Below are 27838 nucleotides of genomic sequence, written 5' to 3'. Positions count from 1 at the left end.
GTAGGTGGAGAGAGAGAGATGGAGGGAAACAGTAGGGGAGAGAGAGAGATGGAGAGAGACAGTAGGGGGAGAGAGAGAGATGGAGAGAGACAGTAGGGGGAGAGAGAGAGATGGAGAGAGACAGTAGGGGGGAGAGAGAGATGGAGAGAGACAGTAGGTGGAGAGAGAGAGATGGAGAGAGACAGTAGGGGGGAGAGAGAGATGGAGAGAGACAGTAGGGGGAGAGAGAGATGGAGAGAGACAGTAGGGGAGAGAGAGATGGAGAGAGACAGTAGGGGGGAGAGAGAGATGGAGAGAGACAGTAGATGGAGAGAGACAGTAGGGGAGAGAGATGGAGAGAGACAGTAGGGGAGAGAGAGAGATGGAGAGAGACAGTAGGATGGAGAGAGGTAGAGAGAGAGATGGAGAGAGACAGTAGGGGAGAGAGAGAGATGGAGAGACACAGTAGGTGGAGGAGAGAGAGAGAGATGGAGAGACACAGTAGGTGGAGAGAGAGAGAGAATGAGAGAGACAGTAGGTGGAGAGAGAGAGATGGAGGGAAACAGTAGGGGATAGAGAGTGATGGAGAGAGACAGTAGGTCAGAGAGAGAGAGAGAGATGGAGAGAGACAGTAGGTGGAGAGAGAGAGATGGAGAGAGACAGTAGGTGGAGAGAGATGGAGAGAGACAGTAGGGGGAGAGAGAGATGGAGAGAGACAGTAGGTGGAGAGAGTGATGGAGAGAGACAGTAGGGGGAGAGAGAGATGGAGAGAGACAGTAGGTGGAGAGAGAGAGATGGAGAGAGACAGTAGGGGGGAGAGAGAGATGGAGAGAGACAGTAGGTGGAGAGAGAGACAGTAGGGGGGAGAGAGAGAGAGAGACAGTAGGGGAGAGAGAGATAGACAGTAGGTGGAGAGAGAGAGATGGAGAGAGACAGTAGGGGGGAGAGAGAGATGGAGAGAGACAGTAGGTGGAGAGAGTGGAGACAGTAGGGGGAGAGAGAGATGGAGAGAGACAGTAGGTGGAGAGAGGAGTAGGGGGGAGAGACAGTAGGTGGAGAGAGAGAGATGGAGAGAGACAGTAGGGGTGGAGAGAGAGAGAGATGGAGAGAGACAGTAGGTGGGAGAGAGAGATGGAGAGAGACAGTAGGGGGAGAGAGAGAGATGGAGAGAGACAGTAGGTGGAGAGAGAGAGATGGAGAGAGACAGTAGGGGAGAGAGAGAGATGGAGAGAGACAGTAGGGGAGAGAGAGAGATGGAGAGAGACAGTAGGAGAGAGTAGAGAGAGAGAGGTGGAGAGAGACAGTAGGTGGAGAGAGAGAGAGAATGAGAGAGACAGTAGGTGGAGAGAGAGAGAGAGATGGAGAGAGACTGGAGGCGGAGAGAGAGAGATGGAGAGAGACAGTAGGTGGGAGAGAGAGATGGAGAGAGACAGTAGGGGGGGAGAGAGAGATGGAAAGAGACAGTAGGTGGAGAGAGAGAAAGATGGAGAGAGGCAGTAGGGGGGAGAGAGAGATGGAGAGAGACAGTAGGGGGAGAGAGAGATAGTAGGTGGAGAGAGAGAGAGATGGAGAGAGACAGTAGGTGGAGAGAGAGATGGAGAGAGACAGTAGGTGGAGAGAGAGAGATGGAGAGAGACAGTAGGTGGAGAGAGAGAGATGGAGAGAGACAGTAGGGGGAGAGAGAGAGATGGAGAGAGACAGTAGGGGGGAGAGAGAGATGGAGAGAGACAGTAGGTGGAGAGAGAGAGATGGAGAGAGACAGTAGGTGGAGAGAGAGAGAGATGGAGAGACAGTAGGTGGGAGATAGAGATGGAGAGAGACAGTAGGAGGAGAGAGAGAGATGGAGAGAGACAGTAGGAGGGAGGGAGAGATATGGAGAGAGACAGTAGGTGGAGAGAGAGAGAGATATGGAGAGAGACAGTAGGAGGGAGGGAGAGATATGGAGAGAGACAGTAGGTGGAGAGAGAGAGAGATGGAGAGAGACAGTAGGTGGGAGGGAGAGAGATGGAGAGAGACAGTAGGTGGAGAGAGAGATAGAGATGGAGAGAGACAGTAGGTGGGAGGGAGAGATATGGAGAGAGACAGTAGGTGGAGAGAGAGAGAGAGAGATATGGAGAGAGACAGTAGGAGGGAGGGAGAGATACGGAGAGAGACAGTAGGTAGAGAGAGAGAGAGAGATGGAGAGAGACAGTAGGTGGGAGGGAGAGAGAGATGGAGAGAGACAGTAGGTGGGAGGGAGAGATATGGAGAGAGACAGTAGGAGGGAGTGAGAGATATGGAGAGAGACAGTAGGTGGGAGGGAGAGATATGGAGAGAGACAGTAGGTGGAGAGAGAGAGATGGAGAGAGACAGTAGGTGGGAGGGAGAGATATGGAGAGAGACAGTAGGTGGAGAGAGAGAGAGAGATGGAGAGAGACAGTAGGCGGAGAGAGAGATGGAGAGAGACAGTAGGTGGGAGGGAGAGATATGGAGAGAGACAGTAGGCGGAGAGAGAGATGGAGAGAGACACTAGGCGGAGAGAGAGATGGAGAGAGACAGTAGGCAGAGAGAGAGATGGAGAGAGACAGTAGGCGGAGAGAGATATGGAGAGAGACAGTAGGCGGAGAGAGAGATGGAGGGAAACAGTAGGATGGAGAGAGAGATGGAGAGAGACAGTAGGTGGAGAGAGAGATGGAGAGAGACAGTAGGTGGAGAGAGAGAGATGGAGAGAGACGGTAGGTGGAGAGAGAGAGAGATGGAGAGAGACAATAGGGGGGAGAGAGAGAGATGGAGAGAGACAGTAGGGGGGAGAGAGAGATGGAGAGAGATGGTAGGTGGAGATAGAGATGGAGGGAAACAGTAGGATGGAGAGAGAGATGGAGAGAGACAGTAGGTGGAGAGAGAGATGGAGAGAGACGGTAGGTGGAGAGAGAGATGGAGAGAGACGGTAGGGGGGAGAGAGAGATGGAGAGAGACAGTAGGGGGAGAGAGAGATGGAGAGAGACAGTAGGTGGAGAGAGAGAGATGGAGAGAGACAGTAGGTGGAGAGAGAGAGATGGAGAGAGACAGTAGGGGAGGAGAGAGAGAGATGGGAGAGAGGATGGAGAGAGACAGTAGGGGGAGAGAGAGATGGAGAGAGACAGTAGGGGGAGAGAGAGATGGAGAGAGACAGTAGGTGGAGAGAGAGATAGAGATGGAGAGAGACAGTAGGTGGGAGAGAGATATGGAGAGAGACAGTAGGGAGAGACAGTAGAGAGAGAGAGATGGAGAGAGACGGTAGGTGTGAGGGAGAGATATGGAGAGAGACAGTAGGTGGAGAGAGAGAGAGAGAGAGAGAGATGGAGAGAGACGGTAGGTGGAGAGAGAGATGGAGAGAGACAGTAGGCGGAGAGAGAGATGGAGAGAGACAGTAGGTGGGAGGGAGAGAGATGGAGAGAGACAGTAGGGGGGAGAGAGATGGAGAGAGACAGTAGGTGGGGAGAGAGATGGAGAGAGACAGTAGGCAGAGAGAGAGATGGAGAGAGACAGTAGGCGGAGAGAGAGATGGAGAGAGACAGTAGGCGGAGAGAGAGATGGAGAGAGACAGTAGGAGGAGAGAGAGATGGAGAGAGACAGTAGGTGGATGTAGAGAGATGGAGAGAGACAGTAGGGGGAGAGAGAGAGATGGAGGGAAACAGTAGGGGAGAGAGAGATGGAGAGAGACAGTAGGCGGAGAGAGAGATGGAGAGAGACAGTAGGTGGGAGAGAGAGATGGAGAGAAACCACAGGTCGGAGAGAGAGAGAGATGGAGAGAGACAGTAGGTGGGAGAGAGAGATGGAGAGAGACAGTGGAGGGAGGAGAGAGAGAGATGGAGAGAGACAGTAGGTGGAGAGAGAGAGATGGAGAGAGACAGTAGGTGGAGAGAGAGATAGAGATGGAGAGAGACGGAGATGGAGAGAGAGTAGGGGGAGAGAGAGTAGGGAGAGAGAGATGGAGAGAGACAGTAGGTGGAGAAAGAGATGGAGAGAGACAGTAGGTGGAGAGAGAGAGATGGAGAGAGACAGTAGGTGGAGAGAGAGAGAGATGGAGAGAGACAGTAGGGGGAGGGAGAGAGATGGAGAGAGACAGTAGGGGGGAGAGATGGAGATGGAGAGAGACAGAGACAGGTGGAGATGAGAGATGAGAGAGACAGTAGGGAGAGAGAGAAAGATGGAGAGACAGTAGGCGGAGATAGAGATGGAGAGAGACAGTAGGTGGAGAGAGAGAGAGAGAGATGGAGGGAAACAGTAGGAGGGAGGGAGAGATATGTAGAGAGACAGTAGGTGGGAGAGAGAGAGAGAGAGAGACAGTGGAGGAGAGAGACAGTAGGAGGGAGGGAGAGATATGGAGAGAGACAGTAGGTGGAGAGAGAGAGAGAGATGGAGAGAGACAGTAGGTGGGAGGGAGAGATATGGAGAGAGACAGTAGGTGGAGAGAGAGAGAGATGGAGAGAGACAGTAGGTGGGAGGGAGAGATATGGAGAGAGACAGTAGGTGGAGAGAGAGAGAGAGAGATGGAGAGAGACAGTAGGTGGGAGGGAGAGATATGGAGAGAGACAGTAGGTGGAGAGAGAGAGAGATGGAGAGAGACAGTAGGTGGGAGGGAGAGATATGGAGAGAGACAGTAGGGGGAGGGAGAGATATGGAGAGAGACAGTAGGTGGAGAGAGAGAGAGATGGAGAGAGACAGTAGGTGGGAGGAGAGATATGGAGAGAGACAGTAGGTGGGAGAGAGAAAGAGATGGAGAGAGACAGTAGGTGGGAGGAGAGATATGGAGAGAGACAGTAGGGTGGAGAGAGTGAGAGAGATGGAGAGACAGTAGGTGGAGAGGTAGGTGGAGAGATGGAGAGAGACAGTAGGTGGGAGGAGAGATATGGAGAGAGACAGTAGGTGGGGAGAGAGAGATGGAGAGAGACAGTAGATGGGAGAGGTAGGAGAGAGAGAGATGGAGAGAGACAGTAGGGGGAGAGAGAGATATGGAGAGAGACAGTAGGTGGAGAGAGAGAGATGGAGAGAGACAGTAGGATGAGAGAGAGAGATGGAGAGAGACAGTAGGTGGAGAGAGAGATGGAGAGAGACAGTAGGAGAGAGGAGAGAGAGATGGAGAGAGACAGTAGGTGGAGAGAGAGAGAGAGATGGAGAGAGACAATAGGGGGAGAGAGAGATGGAGAGAGACAGTAGGGGGGAGAGAGAGATGGAGAGAGATGGTAGGTGGAGATAGAGATGGAGAGAAACAGTAGGATGGAGAGAGAGATGGAGAGAGACAGTAGGTGGAGAGAGAGATGGAGAGAGACAGTAGGTGGAGAGAGAGAGATGGAGAGAGACAGTAGGGGGAGAGAGAGAGATGGAGAGAGACAGTAGGGGGGAGAGAGATGGAGAGAGACAGTAGGTGGAGATAGAGAGATGGAGAGAGACAGTAGGTGGGAGAGAGAGAGATGGAGAGAGACAGTAGGTGGAGAGAGAGAGAGAGAGTGGGTGGGAGAGAGAGATGGAGACAGACAGTAGGTGGAGAGAGAGAGATGGAGAGAGACAGTAGGGGGAGAGAGAGAGATGGAGAGAGACAGTCGGGGGGAGAGAGAGAGATGGAGAGACACAGTAGGTGGGAGGGAGAGAGATGGAGAGAGACAGTAGGTGGAGAGAGATGCTGTCAGATGAGCCCCCCCCTTAACATGGAGATTTATCGGCCTCAGGTTGATGGTAAGGGAGAGATATGGAGCTTGAGAGGACGGTCACAGTCCTGGGTCAGTTTGAGAGAGAGACCTTTGAGAGATGGAGAGAGACGGTAGGTGGAGAGAGAGATGGAGAGAGACAGTAGGCGGAGAGAGAGATGGAGAGAGACAGTAGGTGGGAGGGAGAGATATGGAGAGAGACAGTAGGCGGAGAGAGAGATGGAGAGAGACAGTAGGCGGAGAGAGAGATGGAGAGAGACAGTAGGCAGCAGAGAGATGGAGAGAGACAGTAGGCGGAGAGAGATATGGAGAGAGACAGTAGGCGGAGAGAGAGATGGAGGGAAACAGTAGGAGGGAGAGAGAGATGGAAAGAGACAGTAGGTGGATGTAGAGAGATGGAGAGAGACAGTAGGGAGAGAGAGAGAGATGGAGGGAAACAGTAGGGGAGAGAGAGATGGAGAGACAGTAGGCGGAGAGAGAGATGGAGAGAGACAGTAGGTGGAGAGAGAGAGATGGAGAGAGACAGTAGGGGAGAGAGAGATGGAGAGAGACAGTAGGTGGAGAGAGAGAGAGATGGAGAGAGACAGTAGGTGGGAGAGAGAGAGATGGAGAGAGACAGTAGGTGGGAGGGAGAGATATGGAGAGAGACAGTAGGTGGAGAGAGAGAGAGAGATGGAGAGAGACAGTAGGTGTGAGGGAGAGATATGGAGAGAGACAGTAGGTGGAGAGAGTGAGAGAGATGGAGAGAGACAGTAGGCGGAGAGAGAGATGGAGAGAGACAGTAGGTGGGAGGGAGAGATATGGAGAGAGACAGTAGGTGAGAGATCTGAGAGAGATGGAGAGAGACAGTAGGCGGAGAGAGAGATGGAGAGAGACAGTAGGTGGGAGGGAGAGATATGGAGAGAGACAGTACCTCGGAGAGAGAGATGGAGAGAGACACTAGGCAGAGAGAGAGATGGAGAGAGACAGTAGGTGGAGAGAGAGATGGAGAGAGACAGTAGGCGGAGAGAGTATGGAGAGAGACAAAACTCTTGCGGAGAGAGAGAGATGGAGGAAACAGTAGGATGGAGAGAGAGATGGAGAGAGACAGTAGGTCAAGACTAGTCATTCAATGGAGAGAGACAGTAGGTGGAGAGAGAAGATGGAGAGAGACTCATCCTTAGGTGGAGATCGGAGAGAGAGATGGAGAGAGACAATAGGGGGGAGGTGGAGAGAGAGATGGAGAGAGACAGTAGGGGGGAGAGAGAGATGGAGAGAGACCAGTAGGTGGAGATAGAGATGGAGGGAAACAGTAGGAGGAGAGAGAGATGGAGAGAGACAGTAGGTGGAGAGAGTCAGATGGAGAGAGACACATAGGTGGAGAGAGAGAGAGATGGAGAGAGACACATAATGGAGGGAGAGAGAGAGATGGAGAGAGACAGTAGGGGGGGAGAGAGATGGAGAGAGACGGTAGGTGGAGATAGAGAGATGGAGAGAGACAGTAGGTGGGAGAGAGAGAGATGGAGAGAGACAGTAGGTGGAGAAGAGAGAGTTCCAGTCGAGGAGATGGAGACAGACAGTAGGTCCCAGGAGAGAGAGAGATGAGAGTTCTCAACCAAGACAGTAGGGGGAGAGAGAGAGATGGAGAGCGGCGCAGGACAGATATCCAGGGTCAGGTGGAGAGAGAGATGGAGAGAGACAGTAGGTGGGAGGGAGAGATATGGAGACTCATCCAGACAGTAGGTGGGAGAGACAGAGGTGGGAGAGAGATGGCTCTCTCCAGGTGGAGGGAAAGAGATGGAGAGAGACAGAGGTGTGGGAGAGATATGGAGAGAGACAGTAGGTGGAGAGTGAGAGAGGAGAGTGAGATGGAGATGGAGAGGACCGTAGGTGGAGAGAGAGATGGAGAGAGACAGTACGGAGAGAGAGATGGAGAGAGACAGTAGGTGGGAGGGAGACTGATGGAGAGAGACAGTAGGCGGAGAGAGAGATGGAGAGAGACAGTAGGCGGAGAGAGATGGAGAGAGACAAGGGAGAGAGAGACAGATGGAGAGAGACAGTAGGCGGAGAGAGAGATGGAGAGACAGACAGTAACCGGAGAGAGAGATGGAGGAAACAGTAGGATAGGAGAGAGATGGAAATGGAGACAGTAGGTGGATGTAGAGAGATGGAGATAGACAGTAGGGAGAGAGAGAGAGATGGAGGGAAACAGTAGGGGAGAGAGAGATGGAGAGACAGTAGGCGGAGAGAGAGATGGAGAGAGACAGTAGGCGGAGAGAGAGAGAGATGGAGAGAGACAGTAGGCAGAGAGAGAGAGAGAGATGGAGAGACAGAAGGGGAGAGAGAGAGATGGAGCGAGACAGTAGGGGGAGAGAGAGATGGAGAGAGACAGTAGGCGGAGGAGAGAGAGATGGAGAGAGACAGTAGGCGGAGAGAGAGAGAGATATGGAGAGAGACAGGGGGAGAGAGAGAGATGGAGAGAGACAGTAGGGGGGGAGAGAGAGATGGAGAGAGACAGTAGGGGGAGAGAGAGAGATGGAGAGAGACAGTAGGCGGAGAGAGAGAGAGAGATGGAGAGAGACAGTAGGGGGAGAGAGAGAGATGGAGAGAGACAGTGGGGGGAGAGAGAAAGATGGAGAGAGACAGTAGGGGGAGAGAGAAAGATGGAGAGAGACAGTAGGTGGAGAGAGAGATGGAGAGAGACAGTAGGTGGAGAGAGAGAGACAGTAGGGGGAGAGAGAGATGGAGAGAGACAGTAGGTGGAGAGAGAGACAGTAGGGGGGAGAGAAAGATTCAGAGAGACAGTAGGTGGAGAGAGAGATGGAGAGAGACAGTAGGTGGGAGAGAGAGAGAGATGGAGAGAGGCAGTAGGGGGAGAGAGAGAGATGGAGAGAGACGGTTGGTGGAGATAGAGATGGAGAGAGACAGTAGGTGGATGGAGAGATATAGAGAGAGACAGTAGGTGGAGAGAGAGATGGAGAGAGACAGTAGGTGGATGGAGAGATATAGAGAGAGACAGTAGGTGGAGAGAGAGATGGAGAGAGACAGTAGGTGGAGAGAGAGATGGAGGGAGACAGTAGGTGGAGAGAGAGAGATGGAGAGAGACGGTTGGTGGAGATAGAGATGGAGAGAGACAGTAGGTGGATGGAGAGAGATGGAGAGAGACAGTAGGTGGATGGAGAGACAACGTAGGTTTAGGCGGTATACCATATACCGGGTTATTTGAAAAAAGTCACGGGATGGTTTTTCAATACCATCAACACAGTCAAGTTATTTACTTTCAATAAATGTGAATATTTACTTTTTAAAGTTAATACCTGCAATCAACTTGTGTAATACACTATAGGAGATCAAGTAGATTGTGTTCATCATTTCATCCGTCACATTGTTTTACATTATGAAGCTTACCGGAGTTCCCCCAGAACAGTTGAGCCAGTCACACGTTCGTCGTTAAGGGCACAACAAGAGAAAGCGTGAGCTCCTAGCGTTCTATCTGTAAGTCTCTGCTGTGCGGCGCACATGAGGTGGTGGAGTCACACTTGTACGCGATTCACTACTGAATAGCTTGGAACGGGTTTCTACCGTGTTTTAGAGGTCAAAGTGCTCTGTCATCCGAGTTAACTGTGCAGATGCCATTCTTTCCCTGTGCTTCCTACTAGCGTTTTACCCCCTTCCTCCGTGCATCTCCCCTCTGTGCCGTGTACACATGCTGTGATTACTTCAGAAAAGCCTGCATCACAACTTTGTTTATTTGCACAATTTCTCTCGATCACTTTCGCTTGTAAATGTCCACACTCACCTGAAAATGACAGTCGGTAGCTACTAACTGTGCTTGCATAACTTTATGAGCTGGATTTGCCTGTCTTTGCAATTAGTTTATGCGCATTTTTGTTCTATAGCATTTAGCTAACAGCTTACTGTATGTGTGATTTCGCTTTTACTTGTGCTAATTTTGTTAGAGTTTTGGTAATAGGTGGCTTTTTTTGTTGTTGCATTTTTAGTGCCCCCTTGTGTGCTATGCCGGTAATACCGTAAATCCCAGGATGGCAGAGACAGTAGGTGAGAGAGAGAGAGAGACAGAGAGAGACAGCTGGGGAGAGAGACAGTAGGTGAGAGAATAGACTCTGAACTGACCCAAATCAACACATTCCTGGGCTACCGCCTTAGATTCTTCCCCCCGTGTCCCCGAAGACCGCCCTCTGTTTTCACACACAGGTCAGGGGTCATAAACCCTGCCGTTATTCAACTGGGACCGCTGGCCAATGAGAAAGAGCTGCCGTTGGGGCTGGACCCATGGGAGTGTCCGACAGCGTCCTGAGAAAACCTTCTGTTTACGTTGTTCTCTGTTTGTTTAGTTGTTCTTATGTCGTCTCTGGGGAAGTGACTTTTTTTGTTTTGTTTTTTCAGCTCTGCCCATATGGTTTTCCCGGCTAAGCTCACTCCGACTCTTACATACATTTACGCACGTCGCCTCTCCTTGCAGCGATGGGACAAGACAAACTACCAGTTGGATATCACGAAATTGTGGTAAAAGTACCACATTTTAAAAAATATAAAAAATGACGCACGCACACACACACACACACACACACACACACACACACACACACACGCTCAAACGTTGGCAACCTCGGGACGATAAGGAATTTCCTCCGCTTGAAGGGGGAGCTACTATTACTCAAGACTGTTGTGGGATCAGATGACTTAGTCCTGTCGACTGCTGTCAGAGACCGTGTGAGTGGATTGGATATGGGTTTACACACTAAAACATGAGCTCCCTCTAATATATAGGTCACAGATGACGTCATTGGGGAAGAGACAGAGGAGAGGCTTACACACTCAGAGACACACACGCACACCCTTACTCCGTCAAGACTGTATTGCTTTCAAAAAGACAGGAAATCAAACCGAGGATGAGAAAAGAGTCTCGAGGAGGCATTTCCGTCTGCCGTATCACCGACCGCGACGACGGGCACAAACAAAACAGATGCGTTTTTAGCAGTGTTCCATCATGAGGACTCCAGCTTGGCTTCGCCACTACTGCATCGACACAACTAACCCTGACCCCCAAACCTCCTCCCAACCTATTCTGTAGTGTAGACCGCCAGTAGGAACACAAACCAGTGTGTGTGTGTGTGTTGTATCTAAAGCATGTGTTTGGGCCTGGGCTGTGTGTGTACTGACTGAGCCGACTCTACACACAACCACTGTTTGGCTGTCCCCGTGTAAACACCACCTCTGACCCCTCTATACACAGGGAGAAGTGAGGGAGACGGACAGGGAGGGAGGGCAGTTTGAACAGGACCCTGGGGATTGGGTGTGAGAATATGGGAGGGGGTGAGGGAGAAACGGGAGAGAGGGATACAGGGTGAGGGAGTGAATGGGCGGGTGGAGTGAGGGAGGGAGAGGTAGAGAACGGGGAGGCACAGGGTAAGAGAGAGGGCAAAGGAGCGGCGGAGAGGATCTTGGACAGGACTCGGTGCATTCCTTCTCCTTGTGGACATTCCGGGCCGGAGTTGTGGGGTGGTTAAATGACACAGCTGGTCCCCGCAGCACAGAGAAATGACACGGCGACTGGACTACAGGGTCAGGAATGCATCTCTCCCTCTAGTCTCTCTCTTTCTAGCCTCGTTTCTCATTTGACTAGCTCGAGTAAACATATTTTACATATGAAACAAACATTACCTAAAAACTACATGACATTTCTGTTACATTCTTTGACTCTTGCACACAAATATCTCTCTCTCTCTCTCTCTCTCTCTCTCTCTCTCTCTCTCTCTCTCTCAGTAAACGGTGCGCTGCATTGAGTCAGCCGACTGACCCTGATCCATAAAACAAAGTACAGATGTGGGATACAGACCACTGTATGCACATACACACTGATCGAAAGGACCCAGTGGGAGGCAGACAAGTGTGGAATTTCACATTGACAGAAGACACACACACCAGACGATATACACACACACACACACCTCATCTCATTTCTCCAGTCCTCAGGTGTTTGTGTGTGCGTGTGTGTGTGTGTGTGAGCCTCCCTCCCATACTAAGTGTGGATAAATCACATTGATCTTGTTACCTTGGGTACCGCCACAAACCTGCACATTTTTACCCCCACCCAGCAAAATGTCTTTCAACCCCTCCGTGAGGTAGAGGAGGGTACCACTTAACCTTTGCCACGTTACGCAGGCCAAGGTGACAGGTGGGGCTCAGCAACCCCTCACAGCAGAATCCGTCTATAAACTTTTAACGAAAACATCCTTCAAAGTGGCAGGGGATGGACGGTGTTTTCATTTCTCTCTCTTTCAGTCTCTCTATCATTGCGATGCAGTGTCCTGGTGGCAGGCAGTCAGTGTGTCCCCGTGCTGACATCCCTGCCACAGCAAGGCTCAACGCACTTCCCTAAGCACTAATCCAATAGGAGTCAGCCAGCCGGAGACAAAGGCATAGACCATTACAGCAGAGTGAGTGAGTGAGTGAGTGAGTGAGTGAGTGAGTGAGTGAGTGAGTGAGTGAGTGAGTGAGAGAGAGAGAGAGAGAGAGAGAGAGTGAGAGAGAGAGAGAGAGGAGATAACTGTGTGTAAGGACCACACCCTCGATGTGCGTGTGTGTGTGAGCCTCCCTCCCATACTAAGTGTGCTGGTGACAGAGGGGAAGTCCAGGTGGAAGATGGGGTTCATAGATGCACCAGTATCCACAGCTACATCAGTAAACGCTCCTAGGAGTCTCTCTCTATCCAGCTCTCTCTCGCCGTCTCTCTCTCTCTCACACACACACACACACACACACACACACGCACACACACACACACACACACACACACACACACACACACACACACACACACACACACACCCCTCCTCCACTACAACTTGTTAAATCCTACCGTCCATCTTTCCCTTCTCTTTCTGTCCATTTTCCTCCGCTATACGTCGCCCTCTTTGTCCCAATTGTATCCTCTCTCCCTTTCTGGTAATATACTGTTACATCTGAACTATGACCTATGACCCAGTCTTATCCCATACCCTCCCAGGCACCGGAGAAGGCAAGGGTGCGCGAGCTCAGGAGTACAGGGGCACCTCTGCAGCTGGGGTACGTTGGTGTGTGTTTGGGGGTTGGGTATCGGTGACATGGGCGAACAGTTCAGCTGAAAGCCCGACGCACAAAGGGAAGCTCCAGATATCAGACACTGGGAAGAACGGTGTTGAGACGGCACTAGCATGCCGCCAGCGTTTCAGCGCAGCGTAACATGCGTTTACAGAGACACGCCACAGGGGAAACGGGGAAAAGTGCTGTTCTTGCATAAGAGATGTCGAAAGGGGATTTGTAGCATTTTGCCTTCCATATATAAGTCGAGAAGCGTGTGTGTGTGTGTGTGTGAGAGAGAGACGGAGAGAGACTGAGGAAAAGAGAGCCAGAGAGAAGCCATAGAAGCAGACAAAGAGTGGGAGTGGTCCTTTGATCCATTTCTCAGCTGATCAAACCAAAGTAAGAATGCTCCCAAAAACAATGACTGCAGACGTCGCCGTATCCGCTACTCCAACCATTTAAGAACTCACGCAGGTAGAAAGCTGTCAGTAGTAGCGCCACCCAAACACAAAGACACACCGATGAAAGCATTAAGCCAGTAGCAACCCATCTTCTCCTCTTGCCTCACTATCCAAAACACTCCTGGTATTCTGGACCAGAGCCCACGTGCTGACGGAATCACGAGACTCTCAAAATGAACGCTGAGGAATAACTATTGGAGGTTTGATGTCGGATCTGATCCTAGAGGGTGACGTTACGTGAACAGTCTAAGCACCAGACACATAGAAATGTTATTGGGGGCACTGGGTTTAACAGACACACACACACACACACACACAAAAAGGCCTTCTGGTTATCAGAGAAACATGATCGGTGGTTCATGAAATGCCTGGAGAACGAGAGAGAAAGGGAGAAAAGATTGCGACTGTAAATGTTTAGAGCCTGGAGCAAAACCACAGCATCCTCTTCGCCGGAGAGAGGGAAACAGGGAAACAGGGAAACACACACCACACAACAGAGAGAGAGAGAGAAAGAGAGAGAGAGACTGAGGAAAGAGGAGGGAGAGACAGAGCAAGGGGGAAATGAGGATTCCTCAAAGGAGAGCGAAGAGAGAGAAAGAGAGAGGGGTAGAGAGAGAGAGACTGAGGAAAGAGGAGGGAGAGACAGGAGAGCGAAGAGAGAGCGAAGAGAGAGGGGTAGAGAGAGAGAGAGAAAGAGAGAGGGGTAGAGAGAGAGAGAGAAAGAGAGAGGGGTAGAGAGAGAGAGGAAGAGAGAGGGGTAGAGAGAGAGAGGAAGAGAGAGGGGTAGAGAGAGAGAGAGGAAGCGAGAGGGGTAGAGAGAGAGAGAGGAAGCGAGAGGGGTAGAGAGAGAGAGAGGAAGCGAGAGGGGTAGAGAGAGAGAGAGGAAGAGAGAGGGGTAGAGAGAGAGAGAGGAAGAGAGAGGGGTAGAGAGAGAGAGAGGAAGAGAGAGGGGTAGAGAGAGAGAGGAAGAGAGAGGGGTAGAGAGAGAGAGAGGAAGAGAGAGGGGTAGAGAGAGAGAGGAAGAGAGAGGGGTAGAGAGAGAGAGAGGAAGAGGAGAGGGGTAGAGAGAGAGAGAGAGGGGAAGAGAGAGAGGGGGTAGAGAGAGAGAAGCGAGAGGGGTAGAGAGAGAGAGGGAGAGAGGGGAGAGAGAGGAAGAGAGAGGGGTAGAGAGAGAGGAAGCGAGAGGGGTAGAGAGAGAGAGGAAGAGAGAGGGGTAGAGAGAGAGAGAGAAGAGAGAGGGGTAGAGAGAGAGAGAGGAAGAGAGAGGGGTAGAGAGAGAGGAAGCGATCCTGTCCACCCGTTTTACTGCCAGGTGCAACCTTTACCTGAGCACCTCCCTTCTCCTCAATTGCCTGAGGTACCTAGTCAAGTCCAGACAGGTACGGAAAATGGGCTTTGGGGATGCGGGGGTGTTTGAGAGGGTGCTGGAAATAACTATAACTCCTAGGGCTGTACACACACACACACCCTGGGGAGTGGAAGGTGTAAAACCTACCTAGAGATCCACTAACATCACGCACGCACGCACACCCACCCTGGGGAATGGAAGGTGTAAAACCTACCCAAAGATCCACTAACATCACACACACACCCTGGGGAGTGGAAGGTGTAAAACCTACCCAGAGATCCACTAATATCACACACACACACACACACACACACACACACACACACACACACACACACACACACACACACACACACACACACACACACACACACACACACACACACACACACACACACACACACACACACACACACACACTAACACACACACACACACACACACACACACACACACACACACACACACACACACACACACACACACACACACACACACACACACACACACACACACACACACACACACACACCCTGGGGAGTGGAAGGTGTAAAACCTACCCAGAGATCCACTAACATCACACACACACACACCCTGGGGAGTGGAAGGTGTAAAACCTACCCAGAGATCCACTAACATCACACACACACCCTGGGGAGTGGAAGGTGTAAAACCTACCCAGAGATCCACTAACATCACACACACACACCCTGGGGAGTGGAAGGTGTAAAACCTACCCAGAGATCCACTAACATCACACACACACACCCTGGGGAGTGGAAGGTGTAAAACCTACCCAGAGATCCACTAACATCACACACACACACACACACACACCCTGGGGAGTGGAAGGTGTAAAACCTACCCAGAGATCCACTAACATCACACACACACACACAACGAGTGAAGAACGGAGAGAAATAAGAGAACGAAGGAGAGGACCGAGGGATATACTGTATTTATTATTGTAACGTTCAAAGGGTGGTTTGGGGCTTTCCTATTTCTCCCTCCTATCTGTTTCATACCGTATCTGCAAGACACACACACACACACACACACACACACACACACACACACACACACCACAGAAAAGAGTGTCTCTTTGTCTGGTCGGACAAAAGGAATTCAAATCAGCGGACGGATTGTTACAGATGAGTTACTTCCTGTATCTCTGGCCGTGAAATGAAATGTGAGCTGAAAGACACACACACATTAATTCAATGTGACACTCGCAGTCCTTTGTCGCTATGGGTCTGTGTCGTCCCATAACTAAAAGGGATTCTTCGGCAACGATAGTGCCAGTTTGAAATGCAATTTGCACACATCTGAGCGTGAAAACAGAGGCAGTTGTAGTGACTATCCCTTCTTCATCTTCTGATGAGGCGTTTTAGTCGGTGTCCTGGAGAGCTACAGAAAACACTGGCTTTTGTTCCAACCCAGCAAGGAAACACCTGATTCACGTCATCAACGGCAGCGTTCATCAATACCTTGATAAGTTGAATCATGTGTGTTAGTGCTAGGCTGAAACAAAAGCCTGCACACATCTGTAGCTCTCCAGGAGCCAGGGTTGGTGTCCACGGCACTAAATACTCTAGTTCTTGAGTTAGAATCTCCTGTCTTTAGGCAAATTTTCCAACCTCCCCCCCTTGTGCACTCTGACACATTGAAGCGCTTAGCCTGAGGTCACAAGGCTTTTACCCCATTGCCATGGTGATATCTGACACCCCAACCCCCAACCCTATCGCTGACTGGGCCCTAACGGCAGGCTAAGATGCTGGTGTCCATAGCAGCATCATTAAGACATTAAAAAGCTGATCTGTTTTATAGGTCTCCAATCCAGTGGTCTACCACAGCCCGTTACGGAGTGGCCAACTAAGGAGCTGGACGCCACACACACACACACACACACACACACACACACACACACACACACACACACACACACACACACACACACACACACACACACACACACACACACACACACACACACGGCATAGTAAGGTGGTCAGCTATCAAATCCAACTCCCCACCTTCCCAAATCAGCTCCATTAACACCCCCCCCCCACACACACACACACACACTTTACCCTGAAGCCATTTCAGCCCTGCTATATTAACGCCGTTATCCACCACTTTCCAACTCTCCCAATTAATGCAAACCAAAACCAGTAACCACATTTATCAGACCATTCCTTTAGGAGGGCTGCTCCAAATGTACCCTCCCCCGCCTCTATCCCCTCCCTCCTTGCCTTCCCCCAACCCTCCACCTCGGCGCTTTTTCAGAAAGGAGTGGAACGCTCTTTGAAGATCAGTCGGGAATATCAACAAAGAGAGACTACTGGCACAAGCAGTGATGCACTATTAACACAATTAACTCCCAGATAGATGAAAGTGAAAAATACATACCACATCGTTCCCAAAAACCTTTATCATTGAATTGCTTTTCAGACTCTCTCGCTCCACTCTCGCCCCTTTTTTCTCTCATCAACAACTGCCAATAGGAAACAGCTCTCTCACACACACACCTTTGAGGGGTCTCTTTAGGACCCTGTATGAGAGGCGAAGGGCAGAGGTGAGAAAGATACCGTCTGAGCAGGATGGTAGAAGAAAGAGCCAGGCAAAAGGTCAAGATGGCTCAGTGCACGGTGCGAGGAGAGAGAGACTGGAAGCTTTCCTCTCTCACCTGAGGGGTTCGGAAGGTGAGGGAGAAGGGCAGAAGAGGTGAGGGCTCAGGGGGTGTGAGAGAGGAGGAGGGAAGGAGGGGAGACGGAGGTCAAAAGGTGGGAAAAACAGGAAATCACTCACACCTGCAGATTGAGAGGACTTATAGCTGCAGTCTTACTTAGCGTCACTCTTTCTTACAGAGCCCACTTCGGTCCCATACACCCGTCCGCTTCTCTTCCATACGAACACACTATCCTAATAGTGTAATGCCTCCACCCATTTCCCGCTGTCAATTATCCACATTAAACCACTCCCCCTCTCTCTCCCAGAAAGAGGTCAAACTGCTGCCCTGTTATCCTTTCCATTGATCCACGCAGGTCACAAGGACACAATCCAACCATTTTGTAATGTGACCCAATGTAACGATCTCTCCCAATGATGCAGGAAATGGTCTGTGTGTGTGTCCTACCTGTCAGCGTCTCCCTGGCCCGTGGAGGTGTTGCGTTGGAGGGTCTCTCGTACCACCGCCATGCCGTCAGGTAGACGGTTGAGTCGCCGCGTGTACAGGCTCAGGCCGCCGTCCGTCATGTAGCTGGGATCAGAAAAGGTCAAAGGTCACATCAGAAAACACAAGGTTTTCAAAGTCAAAGCTCACGGTTAAAATTGCACAACACTTTTGCTGGAAATCAGTTCATTCTTGACGGATTCAAAAACTGAAATTGTTTGACTAAAAGAAGGCCGTTTTTCGTGTCAGCTTTCAAGCCAGGAAGAAGAAGATCGAGTGTTGGGCCGTTCTCTGTCGAACACCCCAGAGAGAGAGAGAGCCAACAACAAACAAGATGGCTGTTCCTTCTTGCTCTAAATAAAAACCAACTAGGAGAGGAAAGAACATCCATCTTGTTTGTCCGGCCCAGGCACCAGTCTCATCAATCAGATGAAATGGCTGCTGGTCGACTGGACCGGTCATTAACTCCACACCACTGGAGCTCTGCACATGCACAGAAGAACACAGACACGCACAAGTGCAGCTCAACCCGTACTTTGCCTACCTTTCCAGGATGTTGTTCCTGGTGCAGTGTTAATGTTGGCACCCTTTTATAGATTCAGTCTAGTCTTAAGTCATTTTGACTAAAATATCATTAAGGCTCAGTAAAAAGTTTGTCATTTGAATAACAATTTGGTGTAGTTATTATCAAAATTACAAAAACAATTGGCCATTTTTCCCCCTTCAACTAAATGGCCTTTCATTTTAGTCACATAACATTTGTATTGCTTCATTAACCTGCTTGTGTTCCTATCTCCATCAGATCAGTAGTATCTAACAGTTCACAACAATACACACTAATCTAAAAGTAAAATAATGATATAAATATTAGATTGAGCAATGTCGGAGTGGCATTGACTAAAATACTGTATTCTATTCTATTTTAGTCAATGCCACTTCGACATCACTCAAGCTAATATTTATATATTTCTTAATTCCATTCTTTCACTTTAGATTTGTGTGTTGTGAATTGTTTGATACTACTGCACTGTTGGAGCTAGGAACACAAGCGTTTCGCTACACCCGCAATAATATCTGCTAAATATGTGTATGTGACCAATACAATTAGATTTGATTAACATGGTAAAGATAAAGAACGATGCCTGTAAGTCCCACTAGATGGGCAGGTGACACAATTGGCTATATCGTAAACATTTATGAAAACAACATTTTCGATTTTTGGGTCTTAAATTCACAGTTCGGGTCAGGCATAAGGTTAGGTTTAAAATAAAAAAATTTTTTTAGAAGATCAACTATAGAAAAAGGCATGTCTTTGCCATTTGCCCAAATAGTGACTACCTTGTAGGCGGGCGTGGAATCCCACTGCCAACTCATTCTCTATGGTCAAACCTACAACACGTGGCTGAACCAGTTAGCTGCTAATGCCAACTTAGCATTGGTGGCTAAACATTCAAGGCCTGAGGGAGGAGGGTGGAGGAGACTGAGCTATCTGTGACTGTTTTAAATGGTTAAGACACGGGGAGGCTCCACCATATCACCACACACACACACACACACACACACACACACACACACACACACACACACACACACACACACACACACACACACACACACACACACACACACACACACACACACACACACACACACACACACACACACACACACACACACACTCCCCATGCTACAGGAGTAATCTGGTCACACCATTTCCACGACAGCCATTGGAATAAGATCTAATTTCGACCATTCAATCGATTGATGGCCGAGGTTGGGACCATTCATACGCACATGTCAATTGAAAAAAAGGTCAAACGAAACGACGTGCATCTAGTTTGCAGTCTTTCCAGCTTCAGTTTGAAGTGATTGTGTTAGCTGTGTTGTTGGCTAGCTCCTCTGAACAACAGTGTCCTGACGAGAGAGCACATTTTCTATGCCAGGCGAAATCGCTCCTCATTAGCTCATTGTTATGGATGTACCCAAATAAATGTCACTAGAAAACAGCTTACGCAGCAACTTTGCTGTTATTCTGGCTGCACTTTTTGACGTGACTGTAAATTAATCGTAGTTGGCTAGCTAGCAAGCAAGGGATAAGAATGTTGCCAATGAAACATTTAGAACGAACGACGAGGCCGCGTCCATAGATACAGAACAAAAATGGATGGGTAGCAAAATCTAGATTTGTGTCGGGTCTATATCTTGTGGTCTATGAAATAGGATGAATAATTTAATCAAAATAAAGTTAATGGCTCCCGGGTGGCGCAGTGGTCTAAGGCTGTGCCACCAAAGACTCTGGGTCCGAGCCCAGGCTCTGTCGCAGCCGGCCGCCACCGGGAGGTCCGTGGGGCCACGCACAATTGGCCTGGCGTCGTCCGGGTTAGGGAGGGTTTGGCCGGTAGGGATATCCTTGTCTCATCACGCACTAGCGACTTCTGTGGCGGGCCGGGGCGCAGTGCACGCTGACCAGTTCGCTGGTGCACGGTGTTCATAAAAATATGTCAAACATTATTTTAATATGTAGGTAACCTGTAGTATAAAAGTGATAATGCCCTTGAAACCGGTGTTTGGAGGATATATTGGCACAGTTTGCCAGCCTTCGACTTAAGTCTCGGGACTAACAATACTCGTGCCAACATATCCTCCATACACCGGCTTCGCGGACATTATCACTTAAATATCCACTGTCATCATCATTCTCTCACATGGCCAGGGTAGTGGTACAGAACATGATGCCAGATCTAAATTGTAGCAGCTCTCTACTTAAGTGATAATGCCCGGGAAGCCAATGTTTTTTTTTTCCATTTTAACCTTAATTTAACTAGGCAAGTCAGTAAATAACAAAATATTATTTTCAATGACGGCCTAGGAACAGTGGGTTAGCTGCCTTGTCCAGGGGCAGAACGACAGATTTTTACCTTGTCAGCTCGGGGATTCGATCTTGCAACCTTTCGGTTATCCAACTTTCTAACCACCTGCCGCCCGTTTTAATTGATAATGCCTCCAAACATTGGCTTCGAAGGCATTATCACTTTTATACAACAGGTTACCAACATATTCAAATAATGATTGACATATGTTCATTAAAAACAGTATTTTGATGAATTTATTCATACTATTTCATCCTTCCACAAGACATAGTCCCGACACAAATCTAGGGTTGCTACCCAAGCCGGCTGTTTTTTTGTTCTGTTGGATGCTAGAGACACGACCCAGTCGTTCTGTGTTTTTGTTCTGTATGTATGGACGCAACCCAGTTGTTCGTCCTAAATGTTCCATTGCCATACTGGCTGGCAACATTCTTATCCCTTGTTTGCTAGTTAGCCAACTACGGCTAATTTACAGTCACATCAAAGAGCAGCCAGAATAACAGCAAAGTAGAACCATTTGCATTTGTTTAAGCTGTTTTCTAGTGACATTTATTTGGGTACATCCATAACAATGAGCTAATGAGGCACGATTTCGCCTGGCATAGAAAATGTGCTCTCTCGTCAGGACACTGTTGTTCAGAGGAGCTAGCCAACAACACAGCTAACACAATCACTTTAAACTGAAGCTGGAAAGACTGCAAACTAGATGCACTTCGTTTCGTTCGACCTTTTTTCAATTGACATTTCTTGGTATATATCCATAAGAAAGGATGCCTGCTGATTCATGACGTCCCGACACGTTCATTTGTATGGGACAGCTGGAGATGGAATTTGAATATATATATGTTGCAAATGTCGGAGAGACAGACAGCAAGGTTTAAACAAGTCTCCACTGTTGAAAACAAAATGTTAGTCTAAAAGAAAAGTGAGATAATGGCTAGATGGTTTTTATAGCGGAGATCAAATTTAGAAAATTGCCTGGCTGGGCTGATGAGACCGTGGATTGTGCAGTCGGATGGAACAGAGTATATAGGCATTTTAACGTCATAGATTGAGCCGGTGGTAATTTGTGGAATAGACGATTTTATTCAGCATTAGACCCAACCGTTGTATAATACTGAGCAGCGCCTGATCGCTCATCTCACTACGACTTTGGCTGGCGTCCCACCCTGAGCCAATCCCTAAGCATAGATGTAGAATATCATACTGCACCGGCAGGGGAATGGTTGGGCTCTTTCATTTCATAACACTCACCTGCCCAGGTGTGTGTTTTGTTTGAGATGCGTTATCTGAGTGCTTCAGGGGGAGCACTTAACCCCACCACTTTCAGGGCAGGTGGCTCTGCAGAAATGATTATGTCGCAAGAGAAACTTTGAGCTTTGGTTCATAGAACCGGGGTTACGTTGGTAAACTCCGGTAGCTAGGTGCCGGTTGTAATAAACGAATGGTGCTGCAGTCAAATGAACAAATTGTCCTCTAGTGGCATTGTGGGTGGAATGTTATTCATATTTTTCACCATTTCATTATTAATATACCTTGTTTTATTTTTACCAGACAAAAATCCAGTGTTTCTATGTCAAACGGTTTTGTTATATGTATATAAAGTGTAATATTGGGATGCGAACTCAAAATTGACGACATTTCAACTATATATGACATGGGACTTGTTTATTCTTTTGTTTAAGCCCATAACCATGTATGTGAGGTGTATACTTTTGTTTCAAAGTAGATTTGTTTAAGACGACCCAAGAAACTGACCCTGATTTAGCCCACCGCAGTAAAAGGCTAAGCTACAAAATATTATGACCCCATTACTGAAAGATAAGACTCTCTACATTGCCCATAAGCCGCACAGGACTCATTAGAACAGAGTGGACTGGACCAGACACTAAATCAGACTGGGGAGGGGGAGGAAAATAACATTACCAATGATGATGTTCTGTTCTACACAGAAGAGCATACAAAAGTATCGCCTGATGATCTTCTGAACTTCCCAATACCTTTCTGGTGCATTTCCGTCACTTCAAACCATACTTCCTATAGATTGAAATACTCTCAGAAGTATAGCCACAATTAAGCCCCTTTTATTTTACATGGTGGGGTCGAAAAAGGTTTGGTAACCCCTGAATTATGTGCTCTTAAACAAGGCTATTTTCCTTCCTCTTAACACTGAGGCAGTTTAGGATTTTTGTTGTTGTTGCTTGTTGATGTTTGACTCTGCTGCTGATGCCAGAATCGGGGAGAGTGAACGGCCAAAAAGAGAGAGAGAGTCTTAGTCTTAGTCTCTCTCTCTTTTTGGCCGTTCAATCTCCCGATTCTGGCATCAGCAGCAGAGTTGGCTCCCAGTGTGTAAATTAATATGATAATAACGATGACAGCATTGGTTTAAATTGCAGAGTATGACAGCCAAGGTATGCAGGGGGCCTGTTACAACATGGACACTGACTTCAACATGGGCACTGACTAGAAAACCAACAGGTTATGTGGCACAACGCTACTGGATTGAACTCACAGAGTGGAGCTACTGTCCTCTGGGAGTCAGAGGTAGCATCTGATTTGGGCCAGTATTCACGAAGAGTAGGAGTGCTGATCTAGAATCAGTTTTGACTTTCAGATCACAATTCATAAAATGATATGGACAGGGGAAACCTGATCCTAGATCAGCACTCCTAATCTGAGACGCTTTGCGGATACGGGCCCTGGTCCCCAAAGACATATGCTTATCTAAATGTATACCTTCTCAAAAAGCTATTGCAGAATGTCTCACAAGAAAAAGAACAACAGTATTTTTCCCTTTATTCCATACTACTTTTGGCTGAAACCATGTTCACGTTTGTACACATAGGGGAGATTACAAATACACTGGCGCCCTCTTGTGACACGACAGCCGCTTATAACGCATGAATTACCGAAACCTATGAGAAAGGGCGCAACACCAACCAAGCCAGCCCCAAAAGGGATGCGTTGCAATTTGCAAAACACAATTTCTATGTTTTGACCCTGTCACCATATGCGAGTTCTCTCAGAATACTCACCCGCTCGTGACGTCATCAGGGCGCGCCGCGTTCTTGCTCAGCACATCTCCGTCACTCATGTAGCCCGTCACCTCCATGGCGATGCCCTCCAGGTCAATATCCTCCCCTCTCTCCCCCAGATCCATACCGAGGGCACCTCCCCGCCCCACCAGCTGTCTCCGCAGGGGGCCAGGGTACAAGTAGCGCCCCCCCTGCCCCCCTCCTCCCAAGGCACGACCCCCGTAACCGTTCCCCGTGGAGGGGGCGTCCCCCGCCTGCAGACGAGGGCTGGACTGGCCCAGTCGCCATGACGACAGGGAGGGCCGAGAGGAAGTGAGGCTGAGGATGCTCCGCCCACTCCCGCCGCCACCACTGATCTCCGTGGTGACGTTGCTGTCAAAGGTTGTCTCCAAGGTGCTGGGGTAGGGAGGGGGGGAAGCAGAAAAAAAAGACTGAGTGTAAGATGAGACATTAGCTGATTAGCATTAAACTGGACTAGACTAGACCGTGGGTAAGACCTCTCTAATCCTTTGAAAGGGAGCGCAAGCAGCAGGGAGAGAGACTGGGTCAGGAGCTTGAATCAAAATCCAAAGACAAGACCACTGCTCCATCAAGCCACTACTGGATCAAAGACACTGACACTCTCATAAAAAAGGGGGGGGGAATCATGCTGAAAGAACCAGACACAAGACACAGTCTAGTGGGGTTGGAGAACAAGCCCTCCATTACATACAAACTAGAATAGAGCATCAGACAGAGAAGTCTCAAACCGCAAAAGTTCAGAGCTGGTGTAACGGAGTCAGGTTTATAAGCCTCCTTGCTCGCACATACTTTTTCAGTTCTGCCCACAAATGTTCTATAGGATTGAGATCAGGGCTTTGTGATGGCCACTCCAATTCCTTGACTTTTTTGTCCTTAAGCCATTTTGCCACAACTTTGGAAGTATGCTTGGGGTCATTGTCCATTTGGAAGACCCATTTGCGATCAAGCTTTAACTTCCTGAGTGATGTCTTGAGATGTTGCTTCAATATATCCACATCATTATCCTTCCTCATGATGCCATCTATTTTGTGGAAAAAAAATTGTCCCTCCTGCAGCAAAGCACCCCCACAACTTGATGCTGCCACCCCTGTGGTTCACGGTTGGGATGGTGTTCTTCGGCTTGCAAGCCTCCCCCGTTTTCCTCCAAACATAACGATGGTCATTATGGCCATACAGTTCTATTATCAGACCAGAGGACATTTCTCTAAAAAGTACCATCTTTATCCCCATGTGCAGTTGCAAACCGTAGTCTGGCTTTTTTGATGGCGGTTTTGGAGCAGTGGCTTCTTCCTTGCTGAGGTTATGTCGGTTCAGGTTATGTCGATATAGGAATCCTTTTACTGTGGATATAGATACTTTTGTACCTGTTTCCTCCAGCAACTTCACAAGGTCCTTTGCTGTTGATCTGGGATTGATTTGCACTTTTTGCACCAAAGTACTTGCATCTCTAGGAGACAGAACTCATCTCTTTCCTGAGCGGTATGACGGCTGCGTGGTCCCAAGGTGTTTATACTTGCATACTATTGTTTGTACAGATGAACATGGTACCTTCAGACGTTTGGAAATTGCTCCCAAGAATGAACCAGAATGTGGAGTTCTGAAATTTTTCTTCTGAGCTCTTGGTTGATTTATTATTTTTTTTCCTATGATGTCAAGCAAAGAGGTACTGAGTTTGAAGGTAGGCCTTGAAATACATCCACAGGTACACCTCCAATTGACTCAAATTATGTCCATTAGCCTATCAGAAGCTTCTAAAGCCATGACATCCTTTTCTGTAACTTTCCAAGCTGTTTAAAGGCACAGTCAACTTAGTGTATGTCAACCTCTGACCCACTGGAATTGTGATAAAGTGAATTATAAGTGAAATAATCTGTTTTTCCAATTGTTGGAAAAATTACTTGTGTCATGCACGAAGTACATGTCCTAACAGACTTGCCAAAACTATAGTTTGTTAACAAGAAATTTGTGCAGTGGTTGAAAAACAAGTTTTAATGACTCCAACCTAAATTTTGGGGCAGAACTGAAAAAGCATGTGCGAGCAAGGAGGCCTACAAACCTGACTCAGTTACACCAGCTCTGTCAGGAGGAATGGGACAAAATCACCCAACTTATTGTGGGAAGCTTGTGGAAGGCTACCCGAACCGTTTGACCCAAGTTAAACAATTTAAAGGCAATGCTACCAAATACTAATTGAGTGTATGTAAACTTCTGGCCCACTGAGAATGTGATGGCAGAAATAAAAGATGAAATAAATCATTCTCTCTACTATAATTCTGACATTTCACATTCTTAAAATAAAAGTGGTGATCCTAACTGACCTAAGACAGGGAATTCTTACTAGGATTAAATGTCAGGAATTGTGGAAAACTGAGTTTAAATGTATTTGGCTAAGGTGTATGTAAACTTCCGACTACAACTGTATGTATATGGATATATATATATATATATATATAACCCCAAAATATATGGGGGATTGGAAATGATACAGACAATTAGATTGATGGAAGCAACAATCTTTATGAAATATTAAGCTGATCCAACCCCTTAAAAAAAAAAAATAACAGACATGCTAACTAACCATAAATTAACAGCCTGCTTTTGGGATTTTTACAGGAGAAAGTGTATTGGATCATTGTTTAAGAATAGCTTTATTGTGATGAATATTGTGGTCTCTTTCTAGGAGGTGTGTGTGTGTGTTATGTCTTAATGGATGTCAGTGGAACTTGTTGAACACACAGAATGTAGAATTGAATCTGCAATATGGAGTCTGTTTGGATACTGGATTGGACACATGTGCTGGATCTGTCCATTCTCATTGCAGGGGAGGGGGGGGTTCTTACCTGTGTGAGATCTGAGTCCCCCGTAGACTGGACATAGTCTCTTCCAGGTTCTGGCGCAAATCTGCAATGTTTTTAACAGTCCGCAGCCGCCGTGTCTCTGGATCTTCTGCTGTACAGAACAAACATGGTGACTGAGCAAATAGGCACTAGTGGTGCGCAGGTCAACTGTCTGTTCACCCGCCCGCAACTGCTAATAACCCATCAGCAACCTCCGGACAATATGTTATAAAGTGAAAATCTTAGGCCCACACCCGACCCTAAACCGGCTAATATAGAAAATGCGCCGTAGGCTACGAGTCGTGGCTCGACGTTGACTTGTTCCTCCCCATTCCCAAAAACATTTGGCAAATGGTGTGTAGGCTATTTGGTGCCGGAACATAGGCTTACACGCTAATGCCAGATAGCCTAAAATAATGAAAGGAAAACGCTCAACGTAGCCTATAGATATAAATTGCACACGAATGATAAAAATTCCATAAATGTAAGGTATTGTTTTCTCTTTATTGAACTAGTCGATGGCCTACCTGAAAGGTCCTCAATGGATGGCTGGCTGGTTTTAAAGGGGACGTTTTCTCCGCCCATTCCTCCTGACCCTGCCTCTGTCGCCATGATACCATCCACGTCCGTTTGTGACCTAGATGATAACAAAGTGTCAAAGGTCAAAAGGAATATCTGGATTGTCAATGTCAATTCCCCCCTTCTTCTAAAACAGAGATGTATGATCCTGCCGTCAATGCCCTATAACCGGCTAACGACAGGAGAGGAAGTTCCTAAGTGGTGAGTGGAAGGGTAAGGCAGTGGGGGGGGGGGGGGGGTATTCATATAGGGGAGGATCAGAGGCAGGGTTGGGGAGAAATAGATTACATGTATTCCGTTACATGTAAGGGATTATAAAAAAACGGTAACTGTGATCCATTACGTTACCAGCTAAAATATTGTAATCAGATTACAGATACTTTTGAAAACCTAGATGATTACTTCGAGGATTACTTTTCAATTCAGAAAAGGATGTTCGCAACAACAACAACAGGCAATTTTACAAATTTCTCGACGACAGTCAACTCAGCATTGAAAAAAGGCGCAAGTTTAAGTTTGTTCCACCTGAGTGAGTCTGACCACAAGTCAGAGAACACTATGATGGCACAACAAATGTGTTTGATGAATCGCTGGAAAAGAGCAGAAATAGGCTTTTGTAGCCTACAGTCCAAGCCATGTCTTCCAGTGGTGCGACTGCTGCCGGCATCCAAAGATGATCCAACTTGAATAAACGCTTGGCGGTAAGGATGACAGCAGTGGTGTCGTCTACGGTGATACGGGTATCACTTATTATTGATTTCTACATAGCGCATTGATGTGAATCACAATGTTGCTCTCTCATTTG

At 48.2% G+C, this 27838-nt stretch overlaps 1 protein-coding gene across 1 annotated transcript in view; it reads right to left on the bottom strand.

Annotated features, from left to right (window-relative positions):
* The window catches only part of nav2a (neuron navigator 2a), a 118635-nt gene that overhangs the window by 39675 nt on the left and 51122 nt on the right, over positions 1-27838 (bottom strand). The window contains 4 exon segments of the mRNA XM_064925154.1: positions 17656-17778; positions 23597-23992; positions 26458-26566; positions 26982-27091. Coding sequence (XP_064781226.1) covers positions 17656-17778; positions 23597-23992; positions 26458-26566; positions 26982-27091 — 738 coding nt within the window.

This window comes from Oncorhynchus masou, chromosome 2 (genome assembly GCF_036934945.1).
Source record: "Oncorhynchus masou masou isolate Uvic2021 chromosome 2, UVic_Omas_1.1, whole genome shotgun sequence".
Lineage (NCBI taxonomy): Eukaryota > Metazoa > Chordata > Actinopteri > Salmoniformes > Salmonidae > Oncorhynchus > Oncorhynchus masou.
Note: the sequence above shows the minus strand (reverse complement) of the source record. Positions and strands in the feature narration are given on the sequence as shown.